The 19,415-nt window shown below is 39.0% G+C and overlaps 2 protein-coding genes across 2 annotated transcripts; one reads left to right on the top strand and one right to left on the bottom strand.

The window, feature by feature from the left end:
• Positions 1-4,714: 4,714 nt before the first annotated feature.
• Positions 4,715-8,055, bottom strand: LOC115992174 (probable NAD(P)H dehydrogenase (quinone) FQR1-like 1). Its single transcript, XM_031116259.1, has 4 exons — positions 7,890-8,055; positions 5,962-6,055; positions 5,265-5,527; positions 4,715-5,095 (listed from the first exon to the last, which is right to left on the bottom strand). The coding sequence occupies exons 1-4, from the start codon at positions 7,910-7,912 to the stop codon at positions 4,864-4,866; spliced, it is 612 nt and encodes a 203-aa protein (XP_030972119.1). The 5' UTR covers positions 7,913-8,055; the 3' UTR covers positions 4,715-4,863.
• A 2,724-nt stretch (positions 8,056-10,779) lies between these two features.
• Positions 10,780-11,599, top strand: LOC115988977 (cytochrome P450 704C1-like). Its single transcript, XM_031112620.1, has 2 exons — positions 10,780-11,169; positions 11,398-11,599. Exons 1-2 carry the CDS (start codon positions 10,918-10,920, stop codon positions 11,584-11,586), a joined length of 441 nt encoding a protein of 146 aa, XP_030968480.1. The 5' UTR covers positions 10,780-10,917; the 3' UTR covers positions 11,587-11,599.
• Positions 11,600-19,415: the final 7,816 nt, after the last annotated feature.

Here is a 19,415-nt window from a genome sequence, read left to right on the forward strand (position 1 = left end):
TGGGTTCTTAGATCCACAAATCTTCTCAAGCATTACTAGCTTATCTTCAACAAGGTAACGGATAAAGTGGTATTTTGTCTGTATGTGCTTCGATTTTGAATGAAAAGCCGAATTTTTGGCAAGAAAGATTGCACTCTGACTGTCACTGTGTAGAATGCCCATCTCCTGCTTCTTACCCAATTCATCTAAGAAACCATGTAGCCAAATCATCTCCTTTCCAGCTTCAATTGCTGCAACATACTCAGCTTCTATAGTAGACAAAGTGACAATCTTTTGCAGATTTGAAGCCCATGATATAGCTGTACCACCCAGAGTAAAAACAAACCCAGTAGTACTTTTTCTACTATCAATATCACCAGCAAAATCAGCATCTACATAACCCTGCAGTTTCAAACTTGCACCTGTGAAGCAAAGACATGTATTTGATGAACCCTTCAGATATCTCAGAATCCACTTGACTACCTCCCAATGCTGCTTTCCAGGCCTACTCATGAATCTGCTCACAACTCCCACTGCATGTGCAATGTCTGGCCTTGTACACACCATAGCATACATCAAGCTGCCAATAGCTGAGGCATAGGGCACCTTGCTCATATGGTCCCTTTCTACTTCTGTCTTCGGTGACTGTTCTTTGCTTAGTTTGAAATGTACCCAAGGGTGTGCTCACTGGTTTAGCTTCATTCATGTTGAACCTGCTGAGAACTTTCTTCACATACTCTGACTGTGAAAGCTTCAATGTACCATTAGCCTTGTCTCTAATGATTCTCATACCAAGGATTTGCTTTGCAGCTCCCAAATCCTTCATTGCAAACTGTTTGGACAATTGCTTCTTCAGATTATTAATCTCCTCAATGCTAGACCCTACAATAAGCATATCATCCACATACAACGTAATATGATGTAAGAATTGTCAAAAAACTTAACATAGCAACAGTGATCAGCTTCACATCTCTTGAACCCAATTCTATACATAAAACTATCAAATTTCTTGTACCACTATCTAGGAGCTTGTTTTAGGCCATACAAGCTCTTTCTTAATTTGCAAACTAAATTCTCTTGTCCTTGAGCAATGAACCCTTCTGGCTGAATCATGTAAAGGTCTTCCTGCAAGTCATCATGAAGGAATGTTGTCTTCACATCTAACTGCTCAAGATGTAAGTTTTCTGTAGCCACCATTCCCAGTACTAGTCTGATTGTTGACATCTTCACAACTGGAGAAAATATCTCTATGTAGTCAATGTCTTCCTTCTGCTGGAACCCTTTAACAACTAATCTGGTCTTGTAACGTTTGCTACCATCATGCTCAATCTTTATTATGTATACCCTCTTGTTGTGCAAAGCCTTCTTTCCTATTGGCAATTCAGTCAGTTCCCATGTCTGATTCCCCAACAAGGAATCCATCTCATCCTTCATGGCTAACTCCCACTTGCTTGAGTTTTCATCTTGCAAGGCTTCATCATAACACTCTGACTCACCACCATCAGTCAACAGGAGATAATTTAGAGTGGGTGAATAACGCTGTGGAGGTCTAATGTTTCTGGAAGATCTGCGGACTTCAGCTATAGGTGTACTCAGATCTACCTGTGAATTTACATTCTCCTTATCTTCTTCACCCCTTTTCTGGATAGTACCTTCAGTCAATTCATCTAAGTTGACAAACTCAGATTTCTTTTGATCTATCTCTGTAACATCTTACACTACAGTTGACCTGTCCTTGTACATAACCTGTTCATTAAATATCACATTTCTACTTCTGATGATTTTCCTGTTTTGTTCATCCCAAAACCTATAGTCAAATTTCTCATCACCATAGCCAATGAAAAAACATATTTTAGACTTTGCATCAAGTTTACTACTAGCATCAGAATCAATATGAACATAAGAAACACAACCAAAAACTTTTAAGTGTGAAAACTTTACCTCTTTACCGTTCCAAACCTCCTCAGGAAGTCTGAACTCCATAGGAACTGATGGTCCTCGGTTTATCAGGTAAGTTGCAGTGCTAACAGCATCAGCCCAAAAAAATTTTGGTAGTCCAGCATGCAACCTCATACTCCTAGCACGCTCATTGAGAGTTCTGTTCATGCGCTCAGCCACACCATTCTGCTGTGGTGTCCCAGGAATGGTCTTTTCCATCCTAATTCCCTGTGCAGCACAATACTTACTGAACCCTCCATCTATGTACTCTCCTCCATTATTTGACCTCAAACATTTTACTTTCAAACCTGTTTCTATTTCAACCATGGCCTTCTACTTCTTAAAGGTTTCAAATATATCTGATTTATTTTTCAGAAAATAAACCCATACCTTTCTGCTTGAGTCATCAATGAAATTGATGTAGTACCTTGAACCTCCAAGGGATGCAACCGGAGAAGGCCCCCACAAATCAGTGTGTACTAACTCCAATTTTTCAGCCTTCGGTGTCCTGCCAGTTTTCAAGAAGCTCACCTTTTTCTGCTTTCCTAAGATGCAATTTCACACATATCAAAATCAATGGACTTCAATTCTGGTAGTTTTCCTTTTAACAGCAGCATCTTCATCCCTTTCTCACTCATATAACCAAGTCTGCAGTGCCATAGGCTTGTATCAGTACTTGCATCAGCAACTGCAATTGTGTCTCTTGGACTTGAGGTCATGTACAGAGTACCAATCTTCTTTCCACGAGCCAATACCCTAACTCCCTTTATAACCTTCCAAGTACCACCAACAAATAGTATTGCATGTCCTTCATCATCAAGTTCTCCAACAAAAATCAGATTCCTCCTCAAGTCAGGAATATGTCGAATCTTCTCCAGTAACCAAACAGACCCATTGGGCAACAATATTCGAACATCTCCCATACCCACAACATCCAAGGCTGAACCATCAGCCAAATACACCTTACCAAAATCACCTGTAACATAATTCTGTATGATTTCTCGGTGTGGAGTGGTATGAAACGAAACTCCTAAATCCAAAACCCAATCATCAAGTGGACTGTCTACTGCAAGAAGTAATGCATCTTGTACCTCTTCTGTTACAGCATTAGCAGAATCATCTTCATTCTTCTTCTTAGGACTTTTGCATTGATTCCTAAAGTGACCTGTTTTCCCACAATTCCAGCATTGTACTTGTTGACCTGATCCAAATTTACTTCTGTTCCGATTAGAATTTCTGGATTTTGATCTGCCCCGATTTGAATTTCTGTTATTACCTCTGCCTCTTGTCTCAAGGTTTAGGGCAGAACTAGATCCTGAGGTTTCGCCTGCATTTCTTCGGCGAATCTCCTTAACCAGAATTAAATCTTGTATATCATTGTACTTGAGCTTTTCCTTTCCTGTAGAATTGCTTACTGCCATCCTCATTGCCTCTCAATTGTTTGGCAAAGAAGCCAAAACGATCAGTGCACGGATCTCATCATCAAAATCAATTTCTATAGACGATAATTGATTTGTGATAGTGTTAAATTCATTCAGATGTTGTGCTACTGATGCATTCTCTGCCATCTTCAGATTGAACAATTTCTTCATCAAGTGCACTTTAGTATTTGCTGACGGCTTTTTATACATACCAGACAAAGCCTTCATCCGATCTGTTGTGGTCTTCTCCTTTACAACATTGTGTGCAACAGACCTAGACAGAGTTAACCTGATAACTCCTAGTACCTGTCTGTCAAGAAGAGCCCATTCCTCAGCCTTCATAGCCTCAGGTTTTGTCCCTAAAAAAGGCAGATGCAATTTCCTCCCATAGAGATAATCTTCAATCTGCATCCTCCAATACGCGAAGTCTGTGCCATCAAACTTTTCTATTCCAGACGCCTTTCCTGCTTCCTCTGCCATTGCTCCCACTCAAACCTAACCCTAGGCTCTGATACCAGTTGTAGGGAATTTAATCAAAATCCCAACTTGTGAGAAACAAAACAAATAGAGAAAACACACGCCAAAGAAAACAATCACACGCATAAGACAATATTTACGTGGTTCGGCAATTTGCCTACGTCCACAGAGTTGCAGGGATTTCACTATTATCAGGGAAAATACAATAGTGCACAAGAACACTCTCAAGAAACCCAAATCCCAATTACACCTTAGCACTCTCTCACAGAAAAAATAAGAATAGAAGCTGGCTGCCTCTCTTTTCTCTATTTCTCTCATGCGACTGCTCATTAGGTTAATTGGAATTTTTATTAGATCAATTCTCTTCTTTTTTAGCCGCATATAATAAAGCACATTTATATATATATATATATATATATATATATATATATATATTACTTTATAAAGTCGGCTGAGTGGGATTCCTAATACAACTTGTATTAGGTCAATTTTATGGCCGGATTGGGCTTGGTTGGGCCTTATGGGCCTGTGGCAAAATTCAAGCCACACTAACACCCATAAATCCAACCCATATTTTCTGAGTACGAGGGAGAAAAAAAAATTGGCATTATCAAATGTGGCTCATCTCAATCTTCAAATGCAAATGGGCAGAGCTCATTTTGCTGCACTTCTTTTCAAACAGTAGTGGGATTCGGCATTTTTGGATTCTACATCTCCTAGTCAAAACATTAAAAAAAAAAATGTTGCAATAACAAGTTCTTTTATTCTATGTTAGCCACAAAACTACAATGCATAGTTGCATACGCATATAGCATGGTCCAATAAGTTAATAAGAAAACTTGACTTTGCATATATTGGCCATACACACAACACATACTGGAAGGAAGGGAAACAGTATCTGAGATAAAATCAAATATAGTTTTATTACAAACAAGGCAAATGGAAGGGAAACTAATCAGCAAAACACATAATTATAGTTTTAATACAACAAGGCAAATGAAAACAATTTCTGAGATGGGAAATGTTGTATATATGGTGAGGGATAAAATCAAGCTGTTCCCTTGAGTTTCTTTGAAATGCCAGCAAAATACTTTCCCTGGTGGAAAGCCAAGTCCAACTCTAGCTCAGAAGGCTGTCTTGATCCGTCCCCGGCATAAGTTCCTGCACCATATGGGGAGCCACCTCTCACCTTCTCCATCTCAAACATGCCAGCTCCAAATGTGTACCCAATAGGCACAAAAATCATTCCATGGTGAACAAGCTGAGTAATGGCTGTCAAGCTGCATAGTTTTCCAATAAAAAGCAATAGGACAACAATATGTTAACTTCTTAGTTAAGAGGTATTTTTCACAAAGTTTTTACACAATTGTTGATATGGTCAATTGTGATTGGTACATATTAACAATACTTAAAAATTAATATATGTGAAACTTGTGAATTAAAACTCACGGGGTAGTCTCTTGTCCACCTCCTTGTGATCCAGTGCTATAGAAAAGTCCTGCAGGCTTGCCTGCAAGCTCTTGAGTTCTCCATTGCGATCCAGTTGAATCTATAAAGGCTTTAAATTGTGCAGCCATCGTTCCATATCTAGTTGGGAAACCGAAAAGTAAACCATCAGCCTCAGCAAGCTCACCAGGAGTAATGACAGGTACATCACTCTTTGGTGGTGCTCCCAACTTCCCAAGAACTTCTTCAGACAATGTCTCGGGTACCTGCAAGAGGGCCAGACATATTTCATCAAGTTAAGACATTCTAACTTTTGCAGAAGACAATACCGATTTCATATTCTAATTTTTTCTGTTTTTCCCCTAGCCAATGTTTCTTGGTAGGCAAGCTACAGTGCAGAAACGTTGTTGAATAAGACAGTCCAGTTCAATTTTTAGATGCCTTATAGAATTCATGCTAAAGAATTAAAACATATATATATATATAGGAGAGAGAGAGAGAGAGAGAGAGAGAGAATCAAATATATGTGCAGATGCCCTTGCCAAATTAGGTACCGGTCAATAGCTATGTATATTCATTCAAATTGCAACAATTCTATGAACTGTAGTAGCCAATGTTCTCACTAAGAAATACTATTGAATTACACATCTTAACCTTTTAGAGTTCAAAAAAGCTAATGACTAAAGAGACAGTCACACACCTGCCACAGTTTTGCCTCTACTCCTTCCACGGATTGAGCTCCTTTCTTTATCTGTTCAGCCAGCTTCTCAACATGTCCATAAGTAGAATAGTAACTGCACCATTCATGAGGAAAGTTTCAATTACATCACTCAGATTTATACTAGTGCAATACACTTCGAAAATTAATACAGTTATTTCCTAAGTCGTGGTCTTCAAACATTAACAACCAAGCCTTGGTCTCAAAATTTTAGAGTCAGCTACAAAGAAAGCCAAATTTAAATTTACCTAGTTTTCCGATGGTGATGAATTCATCTTGAAGCATAACAAGACACGAAATAAAAACCATTCCTATAATGCATTTGGGAGTTGTTAAAACGGAGGATTAAATTGCTGTTCTCATAAGGGAACAGGTGAAGGAAAGGATTGAGAGCAAAGGACTCATATGTGGCAAGAACTAATCTCAATAATGATGAGTACAATTGAGATATGGGACCTCAAGCTCTAAAAAAGGCATGGTCCTCCAATTTTCTTTCAGACATGATTTCAAAAGGTAGTTCAGGTTTCACAGTCACAATTTTTTTATTCATGTGTGGCTACTTCATAGCATAATGTAGTCATTTCACTTTAGGCAACCATCTCTAGGAAATTATATGCAACATGAAGCACAAAAAATATTTGGGCCGTGTACTATAAATCTGTTTCTTTCGGTATTATTTTTATTCTACCATATTAGTATTTTTTTTTTACAATTTTTTTTTTCATAATCAATAAAGAATCTTATTTAAAAGCACGCTGACCTCATCAAAATTTACAACCAAGGCTAACAAGGTGCAGGTACTTATGGTTGATTTCTTGTTAATTGCATTCTGATTTTCAATATATTTCTTTTGTCACTGGATATGATATGATACAGTTTTTTTTTTGTATTACTTTTTTAGTAAACATTGGATATGATGCATTAAAGCTAAAGAAGAACAGCACGGCATCTGCATGTCTTGGTTACACAAAACAGTATCTTAGCCTGTTGATGTAATTAATAGAATTGAATTTGGCATTGTACATGTTAAATTATGAATTGTGCTAAAAAATTAAGTTGGAAAATTGTGAATTTTTAATCATTTAATCATAATTCTAATATCCTTCTTCACATATGGGTCTAAACTCTTCTCTATATAAATGAGGCCCAGTACGTGAGATTTTTAACATTTTAAATGAGAAGTAAAATTGAAGATAATGATTGAACTTAAGATCTTTCATTCTGATATCATGTTAAATTACCAATTCTTTCAAAATTTTGGTAATTTAACTTTTGAAACAATAAATAATATAACATTGTAAATTTACCATTTTTTAATAGTTTATACTTTTGGAAGAATCGACAATTTAACATAACAAACTTCAAAGAAGTTGTAAATTGATTATTTAATTTGGCTTCTTCGATTCTAAGCGCCCCCCCCCCCCCCCCCCCCCCAACCAAAAAAAATAAAAATAAAAATCAGGAATTCCTTTAACATCTTACAGATTTCTACCAAGCCAAGCAAAGCCTTAAAAGCCCTTTCTCATGAAACCAAACAGACCTTTAGTATATGAAAATAACATTCACAAAACTTGGACAAGATACAACATACAAATTATGCCAATATCAAGAAAACCAGTCCGTTCTAATACAAAAATCCAATCTGTTCGGTTATTTTTTCAAATCCAACTCATCATTTGAGCGTCGAGAGTTTTTATTTTCATTACATGAACTTTATTAGAGGGGTACTAATTAGTGAGGAACTAAAAAAATTATTGGTTTCTTCTAAAAAAACGAAATTATATATATAACCCAAAACGAAATTATATATATAACCCAAATTTAGAAGCAGAACAACCAAAGCAGAGAATGACATATGTACGTGTACAAGACAAACGAAACAAGTGAGAGAGAGAGAGAGAGGTTCTTACACTATATAAACTTTAGTAGCCATTAATCAATCAATGGAGTCTTTTATCTGTCTCTGTGTATGTGTTTCTGTCTGTGTGAAAATTTGTAACGAAAGTTGCGAAGAATGAATGAATAGTTGACAAGGTAGAAGAACGTGTAAGGCTTTTTATATATATAGATGCACTAAAAGTTTTGCCAATTTAATTAGTCGTAGTCAATGACTCTATGACATATAAATATAGGATTGTAAATTGCTGATGACTTGATGTCATGCATGATCCACCCAAATCATCATCATTTGAGTAACGTAATTGTTGATGGCTTGATGTCATGCAGGATCATGTACCCATCATCATTTCCTAGGAGCTACAGTATTCTGGAAGTTGAAATTTTGAGGAGTAACGTAATTGATGATGGCTTGATGTCATGCAGGATCATGTACCCATCAGCATTTCCTAGGAGCTACAGTATTCTGGAAGTTGAAAGTTTCTAGGGCCAAAATTTTCAATAGCTTCCATTTACAGAGAAAATTAATTAATGGTCATTAATATAAAGTTTGTCAGTTTCTACAACCACTCTCCTGAATTTAAAATCAAATAGATTCTCAAAAAAAAAAAAAAAAAAAAATTTTAAATCAAATAAAAACTATAAACTAAATGAAAAAAGTATAGACTTATAAACGGTTGGCAAATTTTTGTTGACCATTCCATCTAGACTAATCCACTTAATGAACGAAATGGATTTCTAAGTAATAAATACTGAACAATTGTTTTAAAGTTTAAATTAATAGGAAATAGTAAATTTAATCGTTCCATTATTAAAAGAGATTTGCAACAAACACCTTCCTAGTATAGATGACAGATTTGCATTTAGTACCCTTCCTTGTAGGTGAGTATTGGATTTGCATGATCCCCTTACTGTAAATATGCTTTTTCCCAATTTCCTCACATAGACATCCATTGGAAAGTTGAATCTGATTTTTTTTTTTTTTTTTTTTTTAAGAAAAGTTGAATCTGATTTTGGCGTTAATTTCCAGATGTATATAATTTTATGCACCATTAATCATTATTTTAATACTCCACTTGCACGTTAGCCCAAACTCTCCTCTAAATTAGTGGGGTCAAATGATTGAGATTCTTAATATTTTAAATTAGTCGCAAATCCATGCACTGCATGGAAAATCTATTAATAACTTCCCTAATATGAAAAAAAAAATATCAATATCATGATATAATTTTTATACCAAACCAATAAAATCTATCACTTACAAAGTAATAAAATCTATCACATGTATTGAGATATTGTGATAACCAAGAGCTTTAGATCATATTTAAAAAAATATATAACTGAAATAAGTTCACTCCAATACAATTATACACAAATATAGTTAACTTCATATTCATTCATTCAAATATCTTTCATATATTATATTAATCATTCTTGATGTCCAAGATGTATCTAAATTCTAACATTGCCAGTAAACAAATATGCTAGACCTTAATGGGATTGAAAAGGTAACATAATACCAATTTACACAATTGCTAAAATCATCACTTTCCACTATTGAGAGAGAGAGAGAGAGAGAGAGAGAGAGAGAGAGAGAGAGAGGTGGCTATTGTGATGCATCTCTTAAGAAGAATCTACCTTTACATTTCTTTTGATGTAAGCGACCCATAACAAAATAGATGTACCACGTTCAGAGCATGCAAAGGAGGCCACCTACCATTATTCGGGTCTCTTTCAAAGACAGAAATCAGTCAAGAGCATTTATGAATATAATAAGTCTAGAGGATAATTCAATGATATAACAATAGGGGAAGTGGCAGCATGAATAATATCTAAATGCATCTTATAGGGAGTAACAATTAGCATAGTTGCTTCTTTTGGAATTTGGATCAAACATATCTTTGCAACTCTCCAAACCATTTTAAATCATAACCATATCATTGAAAAAATTATAACACTATAGTTCATTGCTTTGTTAAATCTCTACCTAAAAAAATATCAACCAAAACCTATAAAGTAATCCACAATTGACAAATTAACAAATCAAAACTCACTCTTTTTTTGAATAGATAATCAAAGATTTATTGCAGAAAAAAGGATATCATGTTCACAACAATGAACACTTTGAACATTAACAAAGCAAAACTCACAGTTTGCCAACGTATCTAAAAAACCACTTCACAATGTTATCAAATATAAATCTAATGTCTATGCCCAAATGGAGTGTATAAAAATTAGGGAGATGTTGTGGCAAAGGTAATCCCAGCCTATAAAGACTGTTAGTATCAGAAAGAAACAAAATGTTGTAAGCCTTCTTTAAACTTGCCAAGGATCTTTGGTCTTAGGAGCTTTTTGTTATAAATTTTTACTTGTAGTTTGGTATTAACATCATCCACTTAAGATCCCTTGATGTGATTGTATGTAATCATGGCAGGCATAAAATTGGCATCATTGTATTGTTAACAATTTCGTGTTGAAACTAATCCACAGCAAGATTGAGCAAATGAAGAATTCAGAGGACAGAATCTTATGTGAGTAGACTTTAGCTAAAAGTTCCTGTTTCATGTTAGTTTGTACATCCATGAGATAAATTTGTTATCATGCACAAAGCAGATGAAGAGAGAAGACATTCTATCAAGGTTTCTGCAAGTGACAGAAACTGATCCAACATACTTATGAGATATAATTCTTAACTTCATCATAGCTGGAAAAGACACAACAACAACCACAATTGCTTGGTTTATTTACATGGTCTGCAATCATCCTGCTGTGCAGTCGAAAATTGCAAAAGAAGTGAAGGAACCTACTGCATGTCTTTTCTTCATTATTTCCTCTTTAAGACCAACATGTGCCATGTGTGTGGTTCCAGAGTAATGGTTCACCAAAATTTTTCAATACCTAGAATCATAATATTCTTCCTTTTACTGCAAAGTAACACTACATATTCATTGGTTGTTAACTAATAAGGACATGTACATTGCCACCATTAGTTTCCCAAATGTCTGAGAGCAGCTTCCTAGTAGGTTCCCCCACTTATTTGACATGATTCCCCCAAATGTAATTCTAAACCTTAAATTTCCTTGCTTACAGGATGCAAAGATATACTTTTCTAATGATACTCTACCAGATGGATACAGTGTGAACAAAGGAGATATGGTGGCTTACCAACCTTATGCAATGGGTAGGATGAAATTCATATGGGGTGATGACACTGAGGAATTCAGACCAGAGAGATGGCTCAATGAAGAGGGAATATTCCAGCCCGAGAGCCCTTTCAAGTTCACAGCCTTCCAGGTTAGTGTTGGGACATATTGCATTTCTACTTTTTCATGCTTTAGGCTTTAATTTTTGTGGCTAACATTGAATTGTCTTTGAAGTAACGTAAACATGTAGCTGTACAAATTTATTGCAAAATTACATATATACAATTTTCCTTTGATGCAAAGTCACCTCTAGTGTAGAAAGTTAAAGTCTGTTGTCTTCTTGTTGGAGAAACCAAATTAAATTTCTACTGGTTTACAGGCGGGGCCACAAATTTGTGTAGGAAAGGAGCTTGCCTATAGGCAAATGAAGATCTTCTTGGCTATCCTGTTAGGCTGTTTCGAGTTCAAAATGCCTAACGAAAATAGAACTGTCAATTACAGGACAATGATTAATCTTCACATAGATGGAGGTCTCGAAATTGGAGCCTTCCACAGGCGTGGAAAGTAGCATGGTATCTTATGAGTGTCGAAATAAATACCATCTGACAGATATATAGATTCTATTTATTCAAAATATTTATTGTTTAATGGCAATTCTCTATTGCCAAAGTCCCTAAAAGGGAAAAGGTGTATTGTAATGTACAAAGAATGATGTAAGACTTTTTATGTGATTATGAGTCTGTTTGGATAGAACTTATTTTGCTAAAATTAAAAACTGAAAACTGAAAACACTGTAGCAAAATAATTTTTAAATATGTAAATAGTACCGTGGGACCCATTTTTAATGAAAAAGTTGCTGAAAAGTGTAATTTGTGAGTCTGTGAACAGTGCATACCTGCATTGTTCACTGCTGAAAGTCAACATTTGCGAACAGTAACCGCAATACTCCAAAACGCATGAAAACAAAACAAAACAAAACAAAACAAAAAAAAAAAAAAAAAAAAAAAAACGCAGGAACAAAACGCAACGCAGCTTATAAGTGAACCCAAACACACACTATATATCCTATGATCAATGAGTCTAAGCTTGCCATTATAAATAAAGAATTGTACAAATTATCAAGGCGCACTATTTCTAGAACAATTAGGTAAACAACCATTTCACTATATTCTAGCCCCAATTAACCGGTTGAGTGAAAATAATAAACATAGAGGTAACATCTCTTTTTGAATTAAATACCTTAGAAACAAAGATCTACCAGGCAGCTATCTAAATTTGAATGCTTGAAATAGCTGAAACTAAAACTCTTTTCAATTCTCAATGCATCTGTTTAGCTGCATTGAACTAAAACAGAATAACACTAAATCATTGGCTTCAAATAATTGTTCAACATCTATAGTTTTGCATGTAACTACAAATAATAATAAAAATCTTTTTATTGAAATCTTGCTTGATTATAATCTTATATTTCTCAATAAGTGGTTACCCATTGAACGGTGTGGATTTGAAAGAGTTAGACTAAGGTATGACATTAGTCTTTATAGGCTGGGATTACCTTTGCCACAACGTCAACAAAAACACACAAAAACCAGAATTTTTGTAGGCTGGGATTCCAAGACTAAGACTTAAAATCCAGAATTCCAACAACAAAAACACACAAAAACCTCTCTATCTAACAGATCAAAAAATAGAAAATCAAAATTTTTGTATATAAAATCAGAATTTTTGTTTTTTTTCAAAGGCTTCGGTTATATATATATATATATATATATAGATAAGAGGTAGAAGAGAGATAAGGTTTGGACTCATGATAATCTACTTAAAGTACCATGATAAACTAGGCAATAACCCACACATTGTAAAGGATACGTTATTTAGACAATATTTGTTTCAAATTTTTGGAAAATGGAAGAAGGAAAATGGAGAGGAAGAGGAAAAATGAGATTTTTCAATTGTTTGGTTGGAGTGAAAAGAGATAGAGGAAAGAAATGAGGGTGGATAGAGTTTTTCCCCTGAGCCAACAATTATTTTTCCTCACAAATTCAAATCGAAAAATGATTTAGATCAAAATGAGAAGGTGAATAAGTTTTTTTTCTAAATTGTATGTATTGTTTGCAAGTTTAACGAGAACATTCCATGAGGAAAAAATAGAAGAAAAAAAAAAAGATTTCATTTGAAATGAGCTGGCATTTAACAGGCAGCTTACTGACAAATATGAATGGAAGGGGTTTTTTTGAATGTTTCATAATGTTAGGAGTACATATCAAAATTTTGATACTTTAGGGGACAGATACTTACCTCAAATTTAATGGTGTAATCTACAAATTTTTCATTTCCTAATTAATATTATTGGCAAAATTAAAAATTTTCTTTTATGAATTAAAACTTGTAAGGACACGATTCGTAACGAACCGTAACAGTGTTGGGTTTGCACGTAAAAAGGCCCAAACAATATCATTTGTAGAGCGTGGGTTTGAAAGGCTAGGCCTTGGTCGCCAAACGGTGGGTTTTACGTGATATCCATACATGGTTAAGTCGTCTTCGCCTTAGGAATCTTTCTCCTAGAGGCGGGCTGGAAGGCTCTGGTTTTTGGCCATTTTTTCCAGCCCTTTTTGGTGCACTAACTTTTACATTATATAGTCCTTCTTGGTTGATCCTAGCCCTCCACTTGTTGGTCAGGCAGGTGCTTACTTCTGTACCTGTCCCATCAGCTGTCCCCTCTTACTTTTCTGTTTAGTCGCGAGGATCGAAGTTACATCGTCCAAACGTCTTTTCTCATTAACATGATCAGGACGTTGGCCGGTGCATTTAATGCGGAGGGGACGTATTTTCCTTGAACTTATTTTGCACCGGCCCTCCATGTGGGCCCTATTCCACTCACATCCCCTTCAGGGGATTATTTGGGGATGGCCTTCACTAAGGCGTTGCTCTTTTCATCAAAGTCTTAGAGTGCCGAGGACAGAGTCGTCCTCCGTTGTTCCCCTTAACCCCTCGGCCTTTGATCACTCGTCCTCGGCATACTACCTCCTCAGCACGGGCCCTGAGCCCGGATAGAGCGTGGGCCGGATCATAAGTTTCCCGGCCCTACAATAGCCCCTCAAAATCCTGCTATCCGACTCCTCGGACGAATAGGAGGCTTTTGATGACATCACATATCTGCCAATGCCTGTCCATCCTTGTCACCTATTGGTTCCCGAGACTTTTTATCTGCCCTAGATACGTTCCTAGAGCCCTTGGAAGGCGAAACGTGGCCTCATTAAATACGGGCGGTTTTGTGTTTCCCACGTTCTACGGTATGATGAAGATCGAACGGTCGTGATCCCTTGGTCTTTATGGGCGGGAAAATTTGTGCAGTTACCCTAGAAAGTATAAGAGATTTTTTGGAACGGATCTGTCTCTTCAGTTTTGCACCTAAGAGTCCTAGCGCGTATATTCTGGGTTCATCTGAATTTTCATCCAAATTTAAGTCTATCTCCAGCACAAAAAGCCTATCTGAAGCGCCTTTCCTCTTTTATGTAAGTTCCCTACCTCCATTAACTCGTGCTTTTTCTTTTCTGGGTTTGTTTTTCGTTGATTCCCTTTCTTCTCTCGTCACGGGTTGGTTTTGTTTAGTAAATTGTAGAGATGGCTAAATTGAGACTGAGGAAATTAGTAGATACTGAAGAGGCGATGAATAAGTTCATCGTCGATTATAGGATTCCTCCCAACGTAAGTTTGAAGCATTGTAAGATGGGGGAGTGACATTATAAGAGGGAAACGCGCACGGTGGTAATTCCCGTCCTCGCCTTTGTAGAGGGGGGTATGAGAATCCCTATGGGGCCGGTAACAAGGGGTTACCTTAGGCACTTCCGATTAGCCCCCACCCAGTGCGCCGGCAACGTTTTTAGGATTCTGGGTTGCGTGGACACTTTAAACGAGAAGATTGGGTCAAGACTGACCCACCATGATGTGAACTGGTGCTATAATCTCCAAAAGTTAAAGGGGAAAATCTTTTACATGAAATCAAGGGACGAAAGGGTTCGATTAATCCAATGCCTCCCTAACTCCAACAAGGGATTAAATAAGGATTTTCTTATCGTCTCTGGTGAATGGCACGATGGCAATCCGTGCCCCATAGTAGAAGGAGAACCAGGTGGGGTATTGGGAACGGAAGGGCGATGAGCCTTAACGCCATTTTAATCTGATGTTGTTTGGTAACTAACCATGCATGCGTGTTTTTCTTTTTGTAGATCAACACGCTCACCAACGGCATTTTCACTTAGTCAACCGGGCGGACTTGGAAACTGTTTTACAAGCGGCAGTTTTTGTAAATGACGGAGATGGTCAAGTCCGAGCAGCTCACAAAATACTAGGGTACCCTCCTGTTCAGAAGTCATTTGCGGACGCAAGGCACGTGATCAGCGCCAGCCGCCCTTGGCTTCCAAAAATTACCGTAGTCGAGACAGAATTTTTTATCTCCTAGGAACCATCTGTCCCCGAGAACCTCCCACTGGTGGGCCCCTCCTCGTCTCATCAAGTAGCAGAGGATGAAGGCGAGCTAGATCGGCCCGAGGAAGGTTTTGGGGTATTTGACCTAGCCCTCCAATCCGAGGATCCTTCTGGTGACCTAGGTGACCCAGCCTTATCCGAGGCGGAATTGTCGTCAGTAGGCACCTCTTCTCAAGCCGATATGGGACTCAAGAGAAAGCCCCTGACCCCCCTTCTCGAACTCCTCGAGGGCCAACCTGGAAAGGATACGCAGGGAACGCCACAACCTAATGCTCCTTCCCCACCACCTCGGCCTCAGATTATCCAAACCAGGTCATCTTCCACCAAGTCACAGCCATAATCCCCCCACCCCGAACTTCCTGCTTCCTCCCAACTAGCTTGGCCTCCTCGACCTGAAGGCACTGATTCAAAGAGAAAGAGGAGCCCCAAGGGCAAGGAAGTCATGGACGGGGGAAAATCCCAACCTTCTAAGGAGAAGGAGGAGGCCCCGCGCACTAAACAACTGAAGATTGGACACCAGAGCAAGGGCAAAGAAACTGAAGCTCAATCCTCTCAAGGCAAGGGAAAGGGGATAAAGGCCCAGTCCTCGCCGAGTGCCTGGCTTCCTGCCCCAATACTTCATGGGGGTCCGCTATTGGAAACTGCATCCATGAGGGACCCTGGAGACGGCGAGGTGGCTACGTGGCAAATACACTAGGGAGAACCATGCTACTCCCTACTGACATGGATGGTCTGAGAAAAATGAGGATGCAGGAGGTCTTCCTCAGTACTAAGAGGTACTTGGGCATGGTAAGGTTTCTTGAAACCTAAAATCTTATTAATTCTCGCTCCTGGTTCGTTATTAACTATGTGTTTATTTCCCTTGTCAGGCTCTCCAGGCCACCTATAGGATGGAGGAAGAGGTGAACAATAAGAGTAAGGCGGCCGAGAATGAATGCACCAAGCGTATAACGGCCTCAAAGACCCTCCAAGCCTCTGAGGATGAACTTACCAAGGCCAAGGCTGACCTAACAGCTGCTATTCGCGAAAGGGATAGCGCCTCGGCGGGCCTGGCTAGCGCTCAAAAATAGGCCGAGGACTAAACAAAGCGTCTACTTGAAGCCGAGGATCAGTTGAAAATAGCCAAAGATCTGATCGAGGGTTTAAATAAGAAGCTGGCCGCGGCCGAGCATGACAAAGGGGTGGCGGAATATGCCCGTGATGAAGCCCTAAGGGCCACGCGGGAGGTCGAATTTGCCAGAAATGAGGCAGAGGTTGCCAAGGAAACGGCCGAGGATGATGGTTATAATGTTGGGGTGGCTGAAACCCAAGCCATCCTTAAAACCCAGATCCCTGGAGTATGTAGATTTTATTGCTCCCAGGTTTGGGAAGAGGCATTGAAGCGAGCTGGGATGGATGTTTCATCTGATTTGTGGAAGGCGGAGAACATATTCTATCCTACAGCCATCCGCGAGGCCACTTCCTCCAGCTCCGTGGCTATGGGTGACCAACCCGAGGAAGGGGTCACTCAGCCGGAAGACTTACAGGTCAGTGGCTCTCCTGGCAAGATGCTCAAAAAAGGGGAACTTCAGGATGTGATAGAAATATCTCAGCATACGGATCCTGGGGCACCTAAGGAGGTTACTGAGCCCGTGGTTGGCACTCAGGCGTCTAGTGCTGAGGAACCAGCCACACTTGCCCAGCCCCCACAGGCAATTCCCCTTGCTGTGGTCCCCAAGAGTACTGATACTGACCCTGTTCAGCCTTCCCCAGAAGGGGCTATCCTCCAGGGCACCAAAGCTGATTCCATTCCACCTTCCCAGGACGTGGCCGATGCAAAACTAAAGAAATAGAAACCCTGGCTAGGTTCCGTATTTGTTTTCGGTTTAACAATTAACTTGTTTCTTATTCATTTTGAAAACTTCGTAATCTACTAGTAGTTTGAACCTGTTGAATATGTATATATGAAATCTTTTTCTTCCTTTTTCCCTTTAGTTACTTGTTAGTTGCCCTTGTCGATACTTACTATTGTTTATGAATTCTGAACTAATTTATCTTAACATGTTTGAATATTTGCGCATGCGATACGTTTTAACATCATGTTTCAAAACCCTAGCTTATCTGCACCCGCAGAGCCTCGGACTCATTTCTAACCCCTATTCAACGAAGATATAGGCACCATTTTAGATGTCATGTGTAGTAGCTAAGTCCTGCTTAGAGCCTAGGTTTCTTTAAAGTAATTGGTTTCCCCATAGGTTTGAGTCCGAGGACCATACAATACCTTGGTTTTGTCCAAAACTCAGTTTTCTCATCCAAGTAGTTGGTTTCCCCCATAGGTTTGAGTCCGAGGACCATACAATACCTTGATTCTGTCCAAAACTCAGTTTTCTCCCATAGGGTTGAGTCCGAGGACCATACAATACGTTGGTTCTATCCAAAACTCAGTTTTCTCATCCAAGTAGTTGGTTTCCCCATAGGTTTGAGTCCGAGGACCATACAATACCTTGGTTCTGTCCAGAACTCAGTTTTCTCATACAAGTAGTTGGTTTCCCCATAGGTTTGAGTCCGAGGACCATACAATACCTTGGTTCTGTCCAAAACTCAGTTTTCTCATCCAAGTAGTTGGTTTCCCCATAGGTTTGAGTCCGAGGACCATACAATACCTTGGTTCTGTCCAAAACTCAGTTTTCTCATCCAAGTAGTTGGTTTCCCCATAGGTTTGAGTCCCAGGACCATACAATACCTTGGTTCTGTCCAAAACTCAGTTTTCTCATCCAAGTAGTTGGTTTCCCCATAGGTTTGAGTCCCAGGACCATACAATACCTTGGTTCTGTCCAAAACTCAGTTTTCTCATCCAAGTAGTTAGTTTCCCCATAGGTTTGAGTTCGAGGACCATACAATACCTTGGTTCTGTCCAAAACTCAGTTTTTGGCGTGGGACCTTGGCTCTAGGGGAATTAGCCCCTCGGCCAAGCCCCTAGAACCATCTATGCGATTAACGCTACCAAGCGTAGCCCCTAGTCAAGAATCATAGCCCCTAGCGGAACTTTACACTAGAACTCTATAACCAGCTGTTAGAAATGACAAGGGAACTCTCTCGACCTACCGCCTAGGCCAACACACAAGCCTTTCCCATAGACGGCGCCAATTGTAAGGACACGATTCGTAACGAATCGTAACAGTGTTGGGTTCGCACGTAAAAAGGCCCAAACAATATCATTTGTAGAGCGTGGGTTTGAAAGGTTAGGCCTTGGTCGCCAAACGGTGGGTTTTACGTGATATCCATACATGGTTAAGTCGTCTTCGCCTTAGGAATCTTTCTCCTAGAGGCGGGTTGGGAGGCTCTGGTTTTTGGCCATTTTTTCCAGCCCTTTTTGGTGCACTAACTTTTACATTATATAGTCCTTCTTGGTTGATCCTAGCCCTCCACTTGTTGGTCAGACAGGTGCTTACTTCTGTACCTATCCCATCAGCTGTCCCCTCTTACTTTTCTGTTTAGTCGCGAGGATCGAAGTTACACCGTCCAAACGTCTTTTCTCATTAACATGATCAGGACGTTGGCCGGTGCATTTAATGCGGAGGGGACGTATTTTCCTTGAACCTATTTTGCACCGGCCCTCCATGTGGGCCCTATTCCATTCACATCCCCTTCAGGGGATTATTTAGGGATGGCCTTCACTAAGGCGTTGCTCTTCTCATCAAAGTCTTGGAGTGCCGAGGACAGAGTCGTCCTCCGTTGTTCCCCTTAACCCCTCGGCCTTTGATCACTCGTCCTCGGCACACTACCTCCTCGGCACGGGCCCTAAGCCCGGATAGAGCGTGGGCTGGATCATAAGTTTCCCGGCCCTACAAAACTCTAACAACCATTGTTTCTTGCACACATGGTGTTTGCACAAATATTAATTTTCTCGAGAAAAAATAATCCATAATT

This window comes from Quercus lobata, chromosome 5, assembly GCF_001633185.2.
Source record: "Quercus lobata isolate SW786 chromosome 5, ValleyOak3.0 Primary Assembly, whole genome shotgun sequence".
NCBI lineage: Eukaryota > Viridiplantae > Streptophyta > Magnoliopsida > Fagales > Fagaceae > Quercus > Quercus lobata.